Source organism: Schistocerca cancellata, chromosome 10, assembly GCF_023864275.1.
Source record: "Schistocerca cancellata isolate TAMUIC-IGC-003103 chromosome 10, iqSchCanc2.1, whole genome shotgun sequence".
Classification (NCBI taxonomy): domain Eukaryota; kingdom Metazoa; phylum Arthropoda; class Insecta; order Orthoptera; family Acrididae; genus Schistocerca; species Schistocerca cancellata.
In genome coordinates this window covers 2,594,453-2,609,674 of record NC_064635.1, presented here as the reverse complement: position 1 = coordinate 2,609,674, position 15,222 = coordinate 2,594,453, and the positions used below count along the sequence as shown (strand labels likewise).

Here is a 15,222-nt window from a genome sequence, read left to right as displayed (position 1 = left end):
TTCTTGTAAATCTATACTGAAATCTCGACAAAATGCTGTCTTCTTGTAAATCTACACTGAAATCTCGACAAACTACTGTGTCTTCTTGTCTTACGGGTAGCTCAATAATTCCTCTAGATTTCTCATAAATAGCTGAAAGTTTCTTAGAGGGGATCAGTAAACTTTTACAATTATCAGGGGTAATTTGCAGTAAAAGTTCACAAGCACGTGCTTCTAGGTTCTGATCAACACAAAAACTATTTGTTTCAATATTTTTGACTTTGCTTTCAACTTTTACATATGTTGCAACTCCTCTTGTTTCCCAGGTTAAAATAATGTAAGTCTATAATACCTGATATTTAACTTTTCCATAGCTGTTATTACATGGTGTTCAGAGAGGCACAGAGCGTCTATCCCTTCAGAATTTTCCACATCTTGTGGGAATTCAATAAGCTCATCTGTCTTGTTTGTCCAATTCTCTAAAGTTCTGATGAAATAAAGTAGTTTTATTTTTCCGGAAGAGAACGTAAAAAGTGTGCCCCGTTGATTCTAGTAGTCACAAGGATTTGGTCTTGTGTGCTTACAATTTGAGCAAGATGCTCAGCTAATCTTCCTTCCCCCTCCTACCTAGGTGCAGGCCATTATTAGTGTATCCCCATCGCCAGGTCGCAACATCAGCCACGGCACAGATATGAACCTTTGTTTCAGTCAAAAGCAGCTCGCACAGCTCTTTGTTGACACTGCTAACAGCCGTGTTAACCGAGGGCCGGCAATGCCGACGAACTGCACACGAGTGTGTGCTGTCGATGATCCTATTTTCTCCAGGTCACGTTTAATGCTGTATTCTAAGATGTTAGCTAGGCTGTTTCCTGAACCTCCTACAGCAAGTAGCATGCTCTCGCCATCAAAATCTGTACATAAGGCCCCTACGTTTTCTCTCCGCTGGATGCTCGGCGCTATCTTTCACGATGCTTGTGATTTGGTGTTATACGCCTAGCTTTTTCTGTACCAATTGGCATACATCTGTAGCAGGACTCTTTCCTTTCTACCGACGTAACCTTAAAGTCATCCCTACATGTCTGCCAGGCTCTACTTTCCTCGCTTTGTGCCGTACCTCTCAGCTGGCTGAAATCTCTTATGCGTTTCTGGCTTCTGACCTTTACGGAAGGAAATGGTTCAAATGGCTCTGAGCACTATGGGACTTAACTTATGAGGTAATCAGTCCCCTAGAACTTAGAAGTACTTAAACCTAACCAACCTAAGGACATCACACACATCCATGCCCGAGGCAGGATTCGAACCTGCGACCGTAGCGGTCTCGCGGTTCCAGACTGTAGCGCCTAGAACCGCTCGGCCACTTCGGCCGGCTTTACGGAAGGAAGATAAGGGCTTTTAATGTCGTGTCAGTGGCAAGCTCATGAGGTCGACCCCGGACAGGAAAGGGTAGCAAATTGGCCATGTCCTCGCAAAGGAACGATGCCAACATCTACCTTAAGCGATTGAGGGAAATAATGGAAACTGTACATCTGGGATCTGAACCAGCGTCCTCTTGAATGTAATTCCAGTATGTGTGTTACCAGTGTGCCACCTCGCTCAGTACTTCTGTCCAGAGGCTGACTGATCTTACACGGATTTTGTGATGTGTAGCGAATCACGCTACAACTCTCATATACTTTAAATGTGACTGCAAATGGGTCTTCTTAGGGAGACCATATTCAAATCATTATTCAACTTCGGCTGCACTCTTAAAGGTCTGGGCCGAAAAATGAGGCAACTCTATGTAGCCTGAGTGGTACAGACACCATCCTGGCAGTGCGCGTTCTTTTTTGTTGTTACCCCTCATTTCTGCAGTCACAGCTAAACGAGTGCCTACAGCAAACCATGTTTTGTAACTACAATGAAAGACTTATTTAGACCGTACGTGCTCACTTTATTTCGAACTACCTTCGGTAGTGAGAGTAACAACGTGGTGACGGCTACAGAACACAGACGCCGTACAGCTGGGCACGTTTGACAGGACGAAACAACTTGGCACCCACCTGGGGTCGGTGGCGACGGCGCGGACGGCGGCGGCGAGCGCGGGGGCGGTGAGGCCCTGGAGCTGGAGGACGCGCGCGAAGCCGGCGCGCCGGGCGGCCGCCGCGTTGGCGTCGTGGTCGCAGAAGACGGGCAGCGCCAGCAGCGGCGCGCCGTGGAAGCCCGCCTCCAGCACGCTCAGCAGCCCGCCGTGGCCCACGAAGGCGCGCAGCCGCGGGTGGCCTGCGGGCAGCGTGAAAGGGGAACTCGAGGAGGTGAAGCGACTGGCCCGCCCAGCTGTCACTGGCCGAAGCAGCCGCTCACCCACTGCTGGGACGGACAGCGCACTGCACGTGCCTCAGCAGCGGGGGGGTAAACGTTACAAACTTAACAATACCACAATAATACACTCAGGTGATAAGTATTGGGCTGGCGATAAGCACATATACAGATGGCGGTTGTATCGCGTACTCGAAACATAAAAGGGCAGTGCATTGGCGGAGCCGGCATTTGTACTCGGGTGACTCGTGAGAGAACTTCCGACGCACCACAGGTCTTGATAGACTTGTTACGTGGAACGGTAGTCGGAGCTAGACGCATGACGCGTTACATTTCGGAAGCCGTTAGGGAGGTCAGTATTCCGAGACCCACAGTGTCAGGAGTGCGCCGTGAATACCACCTCTCGGGCTTCACCTCTCGCCACAGACAACGCAGTGGCAGACGGCCTTCACTTAACGACCGAGAGCAGCGGCTTTTGTGTAGAGTTGTCAGAGCTAACAGACGAGCAACGCTGCGTGAAATAAGCGCAGAGGTCAATGTGGGACGTGCGACGGACGTATCCGTTAGGGCAGTGCGGCGAAATTCTAGCGTTAGGCGGCTATGGCAGCAGACGACCGACGCGAGTGCCTTTGCTAACAGCACATCGCCTGCAGTGCCTCTGTTCGTGACCGTATCGGTCAGATCCTAGAGAACCGCAGAACCGTTGTCTGCTCAGATGAGTCCCGATTTCTGTTGGTAACAGCTGACGGTAGCGTCGGAGCGTGGCGCAAAGCCCAAGTTGTCTACAAGCTGGTGGTGGCTCCATAAAGGTGTGGGCTGTGTCTACGTGGAATGGACTGGGTCCTCCGGTCCAACTGAACCGATCACTGACTGGAAATAGTTATGTTCGCCTACTTGGAGACAATTTGCAGCCATTGATGGACTTCACGTTCCCAAACAAGGATGGAAATTTTTATGGATGACAGTGCTCCATGTCGCCGGGCCACAATTGTTAGTGATTGCTTCAAATGGCTCTGAGTACTATGGGACTTAACTTCTGAGCTCATCGATCACCTAGAACTTAAAACTACTTAAACCTGACTAACCTGAGGACATCACAACATCCATGCCCGAGGCAGGATTCGAACCTGCGGCCGTAGCGGTCGCCCGGTTCGAGACTGATTGGTTTGAAGGGCATTCTGGATAGTTGGAGCAAATGATTTGCCCGCCCATCCAACATTTATGTGACGTAATCGAGAGGTCGGTTCGCACACAACATCCTGCACCCGCAAAGCCTTCGCAATTAAAGGCAGCTGTGGAGGCATCACGAGTCAGCATTTGTGTAGGGGGCTTCCAGCGACTAGTGGAGCCCGTGCTGCAGTGCGCCGTCTGGAAGGAGCTCCGACTCGATATGAGGAGGCGTCCCACGACTTCTGTCACCCCAGTGTATTTTAGGTTGTGGTGCTGAAGTACAGCGGGACTATGTGCGGAACATTTTCGTGCGCGATGTGATGTGGCAGAGAACTTGGTAGAGTTATTTCGAAATTCTATTTGTTTTAATTATCAGGTGGGCGGAGTGGAAAGCTACTACCACTACAGCATATACTCACATTTTTGTCGTCTGATGACCACAAAGTGGGAGGTTCCGGGGACATGGCAGACAGATTTAACATCTGCTTTGGTCCTTTGTGCCTCGTGATGAAAACAGCGACGCAGTTTATCAATATTTAGCCGTCGAAGTGATAAAGCAGTCGTCTGCTAAAGAAAGATCAAAAAACTGAGGCTCCTTTCCGGGCAAATGGCATGCCAGGTCTGGTAGGTTTAATCGACGGGACACACAGAGTCGACAGCGTAGACCTCAAAAAGAATCCAACTCTTATATGAATTGTTAGGAAAAATAATTTTTCCATTCAGCTTCAATTAGTTTCTGACCATAAAGGACGTGTTAGGGACTTTTTGCAGATTATCAGAGATCAGGCCAAGACGGGAGAGAGTTTTTAGAACGTCGGCAATTTTCTAGATGCTCAAAGAAAAGTGCAGAGGTTTCTGTTTTATGAGTGACTGCGTGTATTCATGTCTGAGACACTTATTAACGCCGCAGAGTGAAAGGGGACATTTATCTAGGTGTCAAAATAATGTCAGCATAGTGCTAATGAGAATTATACGTATTATTGAACATCATTTTGGTCTGTTGGAACGAAGTTTTAGGTAAATATATGGCTTTGTTCGAGGTGCCTGTGCTCTGCACAGCCTCGCAACGGAAGACACCTCAGCCAGACGCGCGGCAGCGTCAGCCTGCTGGGCCAGGCAGCGCCGCACGCCCCTGCAAAGTGCCGTCGGCCTGTGCGGAGCTCGTTCGCCCTCTGCCTTACACACCGCAGCCGAGTGAAGGCCGTGTGGACCAGCCAAGTGTCTCCAGTTCTGCATTAAGCATGTGGCAATACGGGACTGAGAACTGTACATGGTGTAACGAGGGACTCCAACATCATGGCGTGCAGCCAGCGGAGAACTTCGACCTCCTCGTGGGGAAACTATCTCCCTGAAACAGTTTTTATGCCAGTTGAGAGATGACAGCCGAGACGTTCCGCAGAAGAGGGGCGTAGCATAGTGACTCGGAACTGTCACAGCACTCACTTCACTGTAACCTGTTACAGCCTTATGACAACTGCCACTGCCTGATGACAGTTGCCACTGCCCGATGACAGTTGACACCGTCTGACAGTTGTCACTGTCTCATAATAGTTCTCAAAACTTGGCAGTTGTCACTGACTGATAGTAATTGTCACTGCCTGTCATTTGTCACTCTCTGATAATAATTGTCACTGCCTGTCATTTGTCACTCTCTGATAATAGTTGTCACTGCCTGTCATTTGTCACTCTCTGATAATAATTGTCACTGCCTGTCATTTGTCACTCTCTGATAATAGTTGTCAATGCCAGGTAGTTGTCACTGTTTCATCATAATTATTTTTCTACATAACTTACGAGTTAGTTGTCATATTTCTGCATTTGAAGTGCTAAGGGGTCTGTGCACGTTCAGTATTTATCGACTGTATTTATTTGTCAAATCTTCAGTATACTCAAGAAACCCACAATCCATCAACATCATGTCAATATTTTCAGTTGGCAAACACTATTTCACAAAGCTAAAATGTCGAACACCCAAAACAAAGCGCGTGCCGCAATTACATTAGCTGTAGCTACAGAAAACAACGAAAAAGAGGAAAATGATTAGAAAATAGCTGAGAAAGAGGACCGGAAATTCGTGTCATAATAACGTCGAAGATGGATGCAAAGAAAACATGCAGAACAAATTTTCGGTCTGCAGCGAAGTGTGTGCGGACTGTCCGACTACTGAAAAGCAGGTCTCACGCGTGCATCACCTGTGAAACCGTGGTTCACGGGTCCGTTCCAGCACACACTTTTAATCCGCCTACTTGTACATATCGAGTTCAGTTGCTCAGCATGTCCCTCTGGAGACGTGCAACTCCGTACAGTGGAGGACGTGGCACCATATACTGACTTCAGTCGCAAGAACACCGACTGTTCGCTGGGCAGCCAAACGAGACACAGTGGGACTACTGCAAAGCAGGCCTCACGTCTGCATCACCTGAGCGGCTGGGCGCACTGCACCACTACCAGAGTGCGAGCGTGTTCTCGTAAATACGATTTAAAGCAACCACTGTTATCTATTGACATGTATGACGTAACAAATCTGATGTGACACATCAATCTGTTGAAGACGGTATTGACTTTGATATTACAATTGAAGACCTAGGCTGAAATCTGTGGCCGGCCCGAGTGGCCGAGCGGTTCTAGGCGCTACAGTCTGGTGACGCGCGACCGCTACGGTCGCAGGTTCCAATCCTGCCTTGGGCATGGATGTTGTGATGTCCTTAGGTTAGTTAGGTTTAAGTACTTCTAAGTTCTAGGGGACTGACGACCTCAGCTCTTAAGTCCCATAGTGCTCAGAGCCATTTGAAATCGGTGACGAGGCATAAGTTGCAACTGTGCAGTAACATTTCAACAAAATCTCAAAGTTAGACGCTTCAAGTAAATGCGTTATGATTTTTTTAAAAAAATCAGATAAGTCACTGTTTTCAAATACAATCACAGAAAATAAATCGCAACACCAAAAAAAATTACTGTAGGGCATCAAGTTATTTGGAATACTTTTGAGTAGGTAACACTTTTAAGTAATCAAAACTACAAGCTCATAGGTTAACGTAAGTGCGAGATAAGCCACTGTAAATGTGAAATGGTTGTACATTAAACGTAAAATGTGAAATGCTGGTACATTAATAACGAGGGTAGCCGCCAGAATGTCGAATGCACGCATGCAAACGTGCACGTATTGTGTGGCACAGGTTGCTCGTGTCAGCTTGTGGGATGGAGTTCCGCGCCTGTCGCAACTGGTCGTTCAATACGGGGACGGTAATACTGTTTGTGGACGGCGCCGGAGTTGTCGCCCGGTGACATCCCACGTGTGGACGATTGGAGAGAGAGCTGGTGATCGAGCAGGCCGAGGCAACACGTCGACACTCTGCAGAGCGTGTGCGGTTACAACAGCGGTACGTGGTCGAGCGTTATCCTGTTGGCAGACACCCGCTGTAATGCTGTTCGCGAATGGCAGCACAACAGGTCGGATCACCAGACTGACGTACAAATTTGCACTCAGGGTGCGTGGTATAGCGACGAGAATGCCCCAGCTCTCATACGAACTCGCACTCCAGACCACATCTCGAGGTACAGGTCTAGCGTATCTAGCACGCAGACACGTCGGTTGCAGTCTCTCAACTAGCCTCCTCATAACCCACATTCGGTCACCATTGGCACCAGACACAGAACCAGCTTTCATAAAAAAAAAAACAACAGACGTCCACCGTGTCCTCCAATGAGCTCTCGCTTGACAGCATTGAAATCGCACGTGGCGGTGCTCCGAGGTCAGAGGAAGGACGCCTGGCCCGGAGGGAGCTGTTCTCGAAGTAATCGCCTTGTAACAGCTCGCTGCGTCACTGCAGTGGCAGCTGCTGCTCAGATGGCTGCTGCAGATACAGTACGATGCGCCGGAGCGATACGCCGAGCATGACGCTCTCCCCTCTCGACAGTACTACGCGGCCGCCTCGCCACGGTACGCTGTCGGTGATCGTGCGCAGGGGCTACGTCCCTGCCTTCTCGTAGCCCAGTTACACGACCCCATTCGAACTCACCGTAAATTTTACTCTCAAAAATTCGTCAGTGGTTACCTACAAACTGACAAGGAAATGTCAGTAGCTTGACCTCACATTTGAAAGTGAAGACGCTAGACATCAGCTCCAACAATCGATCCAGAGCGGAAACTTTGGCCTTATTCCTGCTCCCGAGGGAGCAGCCTTTACGCTCTGGACCGCAGCGGCCGGTTCCGCCTGATGCCCGAGCGCCACTGTGCGGTGGAGTGACAGGACGAAGGAGGAGGAGGAGGGAGGTGGCCGCATGTGCCCAGCGTCTTCTCAGATCTGGTTCGAGAACCAAAAGAAAGTGAAGCACAACAGCGATGCCGATGATTAAATAGCGCTAAGCAGCCTCTGCTAACGACCCGCTCGGATTGTCGTGCCTGTTAAGGCGCCGCTTCCGGTACGGGGAGAGGTGCGGCCCGGCGGATTAAAGACGAGGGTGTGAGGTGCCGGGACGTGGGCACTTACACGTTAGCTTACCGAGGGGATCAGATCATGACTTTATTCAATTATGATAAATATGAGGCACTTTCGAGCAGTATTCCCTGCATGTCTGCATGATTGAGCCACTAACTCAAAGCGTTGGTGAAAAGTGTCGGAAGTTGAGAATTGTGGAATGTAAAGTCTGCAGGTGGCCGTAGCTCGCCGGGCCGCCATGGGCGGCAGGTAGCGGTCACCGGAAACGCGGGACAGTACGGCGCTTTTGGGGATAGCCCGAAGACAGGAATTTCGTTTGCGCGGGATTAGCCGAGCGGTCTGGGGCACTGCAGTCATGGACTGTGCGGCTGATCCCGGCGGAGGTTCGAGTCCTCCCTCGGGCATGGGTGTGTGTGTTTGTCCTTAGGATAATTTAGGTAAAGTACTGTGTAAGCTTAGGGACTGATGACCTTAGCAGTTAAGTCCCATAAGATTTCACACACATTTAAACACTTTTGTAGATCTCAGAAATGCCGTTGGAGGGATTTCGGCGATGATAGAGCGTTCGACACTGGCCGAAGCTGAGTATTCTTCCGCCACGTTTGCGTACGCGTGAGAGACGGGAGAACTGTGGAGAGAGAGAGTGGACTTCGCCTTCAGCCATCGAGCGGTGCGGAATTTGAGACGGCGTCTTGGCCATCGTCTTCGAAGGAAGATATACGGTCTGTATCGCAGCACTGCATCAACGCGTGTTCCGAGCAGAGTTCTGCGGTTAGAGCTCTTTGTGTGTTCAGAAGCGAGATTTTCACCAACCCTTAACAACTTCCAACAACTTACCTAATGTTCTTGATCTGGTAGTTATCCTTGCGAGGTGCCGAGTATTTATCAACGCAGCTGCCGGTAATAGGGGCGCGTACTGCAAATTGTTAATGTGCCATTCTCAGGAGTGTGTGGGTGGAAAAGAAATTCACATTTTCTTGTAAATTTTGTCAGTTGTGGGGAATATCAAATTAAAATGCCAATATTACAATCGAATTAGCGACTTCATTGTAGCTAGCACTTAGCCTGTCCCAGTAAGCTTTACATGTACTCTAGTCACTGTACAGCTTGCCCAGACGGGAAGGAGCGAAGGTTTCCGGTCTTCTGTGTCAGCGACGGACAAATAAGCTTACAAGGGTCGGTGCGCCGAACGACCCTCGAGGTGGTTTTTAGGCGGTTTCCCACGTCCCACTACGTGAATAACCGGGCTTATACCGAAGTCTCTCCTCAGTTGCACGACTCGTAATGATTTAAAAAACTCTTCTCACGTTCACGCGAATAGCACTATTTGCAGTCAGCTGGGACATGTACATTCCGTTCCAGGGGGAGGGGGAGGTAATGGGGTAGCCATCCAGCCACCTCTTAAACTTACCGTGACAAATCCATTAATAGGCACGCCACCCAAGCTCCGTTGCGGGACAAAGGCACGAGGAAAAGAAGAAGCTACTTCTTCGATGGCATACTCGCTTGTTTCACTCACTCACATTGCGTTTGAAATAGCAACATAAAATTGTTCAAAGCAGAGATGTCTCTGGCTCCAGCTGCTGTTTACAGGCCGTGCACGGTGTCACAGTGAGCGACACAGTCCTGGACAAACCTCGTGCTGACTGCAGCTGGTGTCCGGGCACTCGCCGGCTGCAGGGGGGGGCAAACGAAAGGTGCGCTGCGAGCCAAAGTTCAGAAGCTGTGCTCTCAGCAGGTCACAAATTTTCGAGCGGGATCGAATGCTACGACTTATATCTCGCTGTTTCTTTTTTTTTTTTTTTTTTGCTTCAAATATGAGGTCAACCTGGTGATGTTTCCTTACACATGGGTTAGCACTGACTTATCACCGTTTACTTCCTAGTCGAAATGACACAACATAGTACGTAACCTCTCAAAAACACGAATTTAAAAGACGTGAAGTGTTTCTGTTTTCGCTTCTAAGATAGGCTTTAACAGTGATAGCAAATAATAAAGTATAACAATCTCAAAAATTAATCTACGGTCCATCACAATATAGAATTAATTTTAGCAAGCTCCTCACTAGAGGAATAAAGAAGTTTAAGGCCGGCGCTTAACATTTCTGTCCTCACCTCGTCACGCAGATTCGGGTAAACTGAGGTAAGGGACACAACAATGCTTACTTTCTCAAATAAATTGTCACCTTTACCCGATTAGCGACAACTTTTGAAGCACATTTGCACTCACGAATATATTCGTTATCTAGTTATCTACGTCATCCTCAGACTCGTACAGCCGCAGCAGTGAGTTGAGCTGCCTGCCGCTGTGGGCTGACGTTCCGCCACCGGGGTGGCCTACCCTACGTCACAGCAGGTGGGGACCTGTCACAACAAAAGCGGGTCGGCCCGTCACAAAGACGCGCCGTGCAGGCCCTGACAGTCCCTCACCTTTCGCGGCTGCACTCCAGTGCGGGGCCCCGTCTGCGCCCCTCACGTCCGGCTGCCTCACCCGCTAGCTTCTGGCCAGTGAGCCACTGTTAGGCCTGCCGATGCTGGGCCTCCAGCTGGAGCCACCGAGAGTGGGCAGTTTACAGGGAGGCTTCTTCCAGTCTGTGGGCACCACCGAGGGATCTCGGGTTCGGGGCTGTGCGCCATCGTGCCTCGGATGTGTCCAGCTGCCCAGCGTGCGCGCGCGCACTCGAACACACGCGCACCTGCTGTGAGGCTCACACGTGTGAGGCTGCCACTTCACCGAGCAGCACTCAGTCTGCCCTGTGTAGCCGCACTGCCACAGCCGGACACGCCGCCACCCGGTTCTTTGCCGAGGCAGCGACTGCTGCCCGAGAGTCGACGCGTTCCGTCGAGTCACCGCCATCGACCACTGTATGACCGTACTATTGCCTGAAGAATGTATTTTTTATCTGACCTCTTCTAATTCCGTGACTGCTGCGTTACTGTAGCTACGCAATACATCGGGCTGCACACACCGTCCTGGGTCAGGACGACTGTCCTTGCTGTTAGTGGTGTCTGCATCCCAATACTATTTCAAGATAATTATTAACATGTACTGCCTATTTCACCTGGATAGTTGTGTTTGGAAAGGGGCCACTTCTGGTATGGGGATGTGCACAAGCCCCAGATCTTGTCGGTGTGGCACTTTAATTTTGAATGTCAGTGTGGCAGCCAGCTCGTATGTGGGATTTAGGTGGTTTCCCATGTCCCATTAGGTGAATATCAGGCTGTTACCCAAGTCCCATCTCAGTTACACGATTTGCAAACACTTAGGAAACTTGTGCTCACTTTCACACGAATTAAACTACACACAGAGAGTTGGGGGGAGGGGGGGGGGCACGTATTACAGTCCTCGAGTGGGGAGGGCGTTAGAGAGTAGCGGCAGGAGGATCATCTGCCAACCGTACCAAATCCGTTAATAACCGGGCAGACCCTGCACCGATGTGGGACAAAGGTGCAACAAAAAGAATTAGGTTAAACAATATTGCCTAGTCAGATTTAAATCATTTTCAGAAGATCGACAGTCAATTTGAAACTTTCCTGCTTTCGCTTTCAACTCTCAACCCGGTTGTTCCCCGGCCAGGATCTAGACGCCTCAGGCTGACACTTGCTGTGTGCTCGGCCACTGTGGGAACGGCTCGTCAGCGGGGTGAGAGAAGCGCCGCCTTACCCAGCAGGTCCTGCTGCGGCAGCCAGCGCCTCAGCAGCACGTTCCGCGGCACCCTCAGGCCCGGCCCAGAGCCGGCCGTCCCGTTCAGCGGGGGTCGCGGCGCTCTGTCCGGCTCCAGCTCCAGCTCCGGCGCCCCCTCGCCGCCCGGGCCGGCCTCGTGCTTCCACAGCACGCGGTACGGCAGGCTGCCGAAGGCGGTCACCAGCAGCCGGTGCAGCGCCGCCGGCATGTTGGCAGCCCTGACGCCGGAGCCCATGCTCACCAGCACGAAGCCAGACGGCGACCCGCTCACGAACTCCTCCAGGTCCTGCAAGCGTAACAGCGCCGACGAATTCAGCACACCGCCGTCGCGAAACGCTGCTCTCCTAGTTCCGTACTTTAGAATGAGTGTGTGGCATAACGTGGGAATCGACGTCTCCTGCATCTCCTGTCCTTCACAAGAATTGGACAAGCCTTTGGCTCTTCCGGCCTGCGATGAAGGTTCTAATGCTGGCGCAGCTTGTAGTTAAAGACAAGGAGGTGCTGCCTACCGGGTGGTTATAATTAAACTTTCCCTATTTAACATGCTATAACACGGAAACGAATTACCTTATGAATATCAAACTTGGTAGCATTAATGTTCAGACTATGGGGTGCAGGATTTCCTTGCTTCACAGCGCCACCGTCCAGTTCCAACTAGGGCCACCAGGTGCCGTGGTCAGTCATCGTGATTCGTAGTCTCACACACCTGACCAGTCACAGTGCACTTGCAGACGTGTCAACAAAAGCTCAGACAAGAAGAGCAGGGCTTTATTCGTGAAGCTCTATTATCGAAGCGACAGTACTGCTGCAGCTGCACATCGAGAACGTCGTCGGCTGCGGAGCACGATGAAGAAGCTCGAGTCAACTGGAGAACTGTGCTTCGCTCCAGGAAGAGGACGACAACTGGTTGCACTACAGGTGATCGATGAAATCGCTGTCGATATGGCAGACAACGCTGCGCGCAGTTCCCGATAGTCAGGGAGTACCTGTGCTGTGTCACAGCAGTTGAACATCCCGTCGTCCACTGCACGGAACCATTCTCAAATGGTATCTGTACAAGATCCCTACTGAACAGCATCTTGCACCACAGGACGCACAACGACGTGTTGACTTCACTCCCCAATTCCTCACAAGGACTGAAGTTGACAAGGGCTGGTCCTGGACCATCCTATGGACCGACAAAGCTCATTTTTCTCGGACGTGTGAAGTGAACACACAGAATTGCCGAGTGCGGGGATCTTCACCTCCAGTCACTGTGCATGAAGTCCCTCTGTATGGTGAACGCGTCATCTTACGGTGTGGCTTCACGGACACCTGTGGACACGCTTCGTTTTGCTGTGCAGAAAGCAGTCCTGCGCTCTTCTGGACACTGACGGGCGCCGTGCTGAGCCCGTTTGGCAGCAGTGATGGTACCGGCGTGATGTACCGCGGCAGCACATTGAAAGTGTTTCAATTGAATTGATTCTACAGTATTTCTCTTTCCAGTGTCCTCGACATAATCTACCAAGTTTGGAACTCGTACGGTAATTAGTTTCCGTGTTATAACGTGTTAAATAGGGAATTTTAATTATACCCACCCGGTGCATATTAATAGACTCAATAATAGATCACAGAATTTAAATTATCAGCACGCATTTCGAAAATTTCCCACACGAATATACATAATGAGAGTGAATGTTTCGAGAACTGTCATATCAAATGATGTCTTCTGAACAGTTTGTAGACAGACTTAATACTGCTCCTTCGAATGCCAGTTAGCTCCATGTGGCTCAGCTACTACAGAGTACAGCTCTTTTGGGCCTCCTGAAGGACTAGCCGCCCTACGTCACGACTACGTCACAATCAGAATCTGGGAGAAGCCATACTGGATTTCTTTGTATACAGTTCTAGCCCATATTTCGTTGACTTCATACTATTACTTCCGTTCTGTGAATATATACTTATTCAAAACACCAGGACGCTGACGATCTCCCGACAATTTGTCGTTATTCGTATGATATGGTGTATTAAAATGATGCAGAAGTCATGTCTGGTGGTTAAAGAACTTCCATATTTCGTTGGTTTCGTATTATAACCAGTGTCTTTTGAAAGTACGTCGTTTCAAGAAAATGGTGCATTGTAGATGTACACTATTGGCCATTAAAATTGCTGCACCACGAAGATGACGTGCTACAGACGCGAAATGTAGCCGACAGGTAGAAGATGCTGTGATATGCAAATGATTAGCTTTTCAGAGCATTCACACAAGGTTGGCGCCAGTGGCGACACCTACAACGTGCTGACATGAGGAAAGTTTCCAACCGATTTCTCATACACAAACAGCAGATGACCGGCGTTGCCTGGTGAAACGTTGTTGTGATGCCTCGTGTAAGGAGGAGAAATGCGTACCATCACGTTTCCGACTTTGATAAAGGTCGGATTGTAGCCTATCGCAATTGCGGTTTATCGTTGCGCGACACTGCTGCTCGCATTTGTCGAGATCCAATGACTGTTACCAGAATATGGAATCGGTGGGTTCAGGAGGGTAATACGGAACGCCGTGCTGGATCCCAATGGCTTCGTATCACTAGCAGTCGAGATGACAGCCATCTTATTCGCATGGCTGTAACGGATCGTGCAGCCACGTCTCGATCCCTGAATCAACAGATGGGGACTTTTGCAAGACAACAACCATCTACACGAACATTTCAACGACGTTTGCAGCAGCACGGATTATCAGCTCGGAGACCGTGGCTGCGGTTACCCTTGACGCTGCATCACAGACAGGAGCGCCTGTGATGGTGTACTCAACGACGAACCTGGGTGCACGAATGGCAAAACGTCATTTTTTCGGATGAATCCAGGTTCTGTTTACAGCATCACGATGGTCGCATCCGTGTTTGGCGACATTGCGGTGGACGCACATTGGAAGCGTGTATTCGTCATCGCCATACTGGCGTATCACCCGGCGTGATGGTACGGGGTGCCATTGGTTACACGTCTCGGTCACCTCTTGTTCGCATTGACGGCACTTTGAACAGTGGACGTTACATTTCAGATGTGTTACGACCCGTGGCTCTACCCTTCATTCGATCCCTGCGAAACCCTACATTTCAGCAGGATAATGCACGACCGCATGTTGGAGGTCCTGTACGGTCGTTTCTGGACACAGAAAATGTTTGACTGCTGCCCTGGCCAGCTCATTCTCCAGATCTCCCACCAATTGAAAACGTCTGGGCAATGGTGGCCGAGCAACTGGCTCGTCACAATACGCCAGTCACTACTGTACCTGTACACGCCATCCAAACTCTGTTTGGCTCAATGCCCAGGCGTTTCAAGGCCGTTCTTAAGGCCAGAGGTGGTTGTTGTGGGTACTGATTTCTCAGGATCTATGCACCCAAATTGCGTGAAAATGTAAACACATGTCAGTTGTAGTATAATATATTTGTCCAGTGAATACCCGTTTATCATCTGCATTCCTTCTTGGTGTAGCAATTTTAATGGCCAGTAATGTATGAAAAACGCTTTGTTTTTGTTAGGATTTGTCATAATCAAATGTCAATTAATAATATATCGACGATTAGTGTCTTCAAGGGATCACATAATGTAAAATACACATAATGTTTAAAATAGTGTAGTGGATAGACGAAGAGAATTGTGATACCAAAGTTTGTTG

General features: G+C 49.7%; 1 protein-coding gene across 1 annotated transcript in view; it reads right to left on the bottom strand.

The window, feature by feature from the left end:
* Window positions 1-15,222, bottom strand: part of LOC126106695 (UDP-glucosyltransferase 2-like) — a gene marked incomplete at its 5' end in the record, with an annotated part of 73,122 nt that overhangs the window by 9,050 nt on the left and 48,850 nt on the right. Inside the window, 3 exons of the mRNA XM_049913075.1 lie at window positions 2,019-2,238; window positions 11,547-11,599; window positions 11,678-11,853. Of these exons, the coding sequence (XP_049769032.1) occupies window positions 2,019-2,238; window positions 11,547-11,599; window positions 11,678-11,853 (449 nt within the window). The remainder of the gene's footprint in view (window positions 1-2,018; window positions 2,239-11,546; window positions 11,600-11,677; window positions 11,854-15,222) is intronic.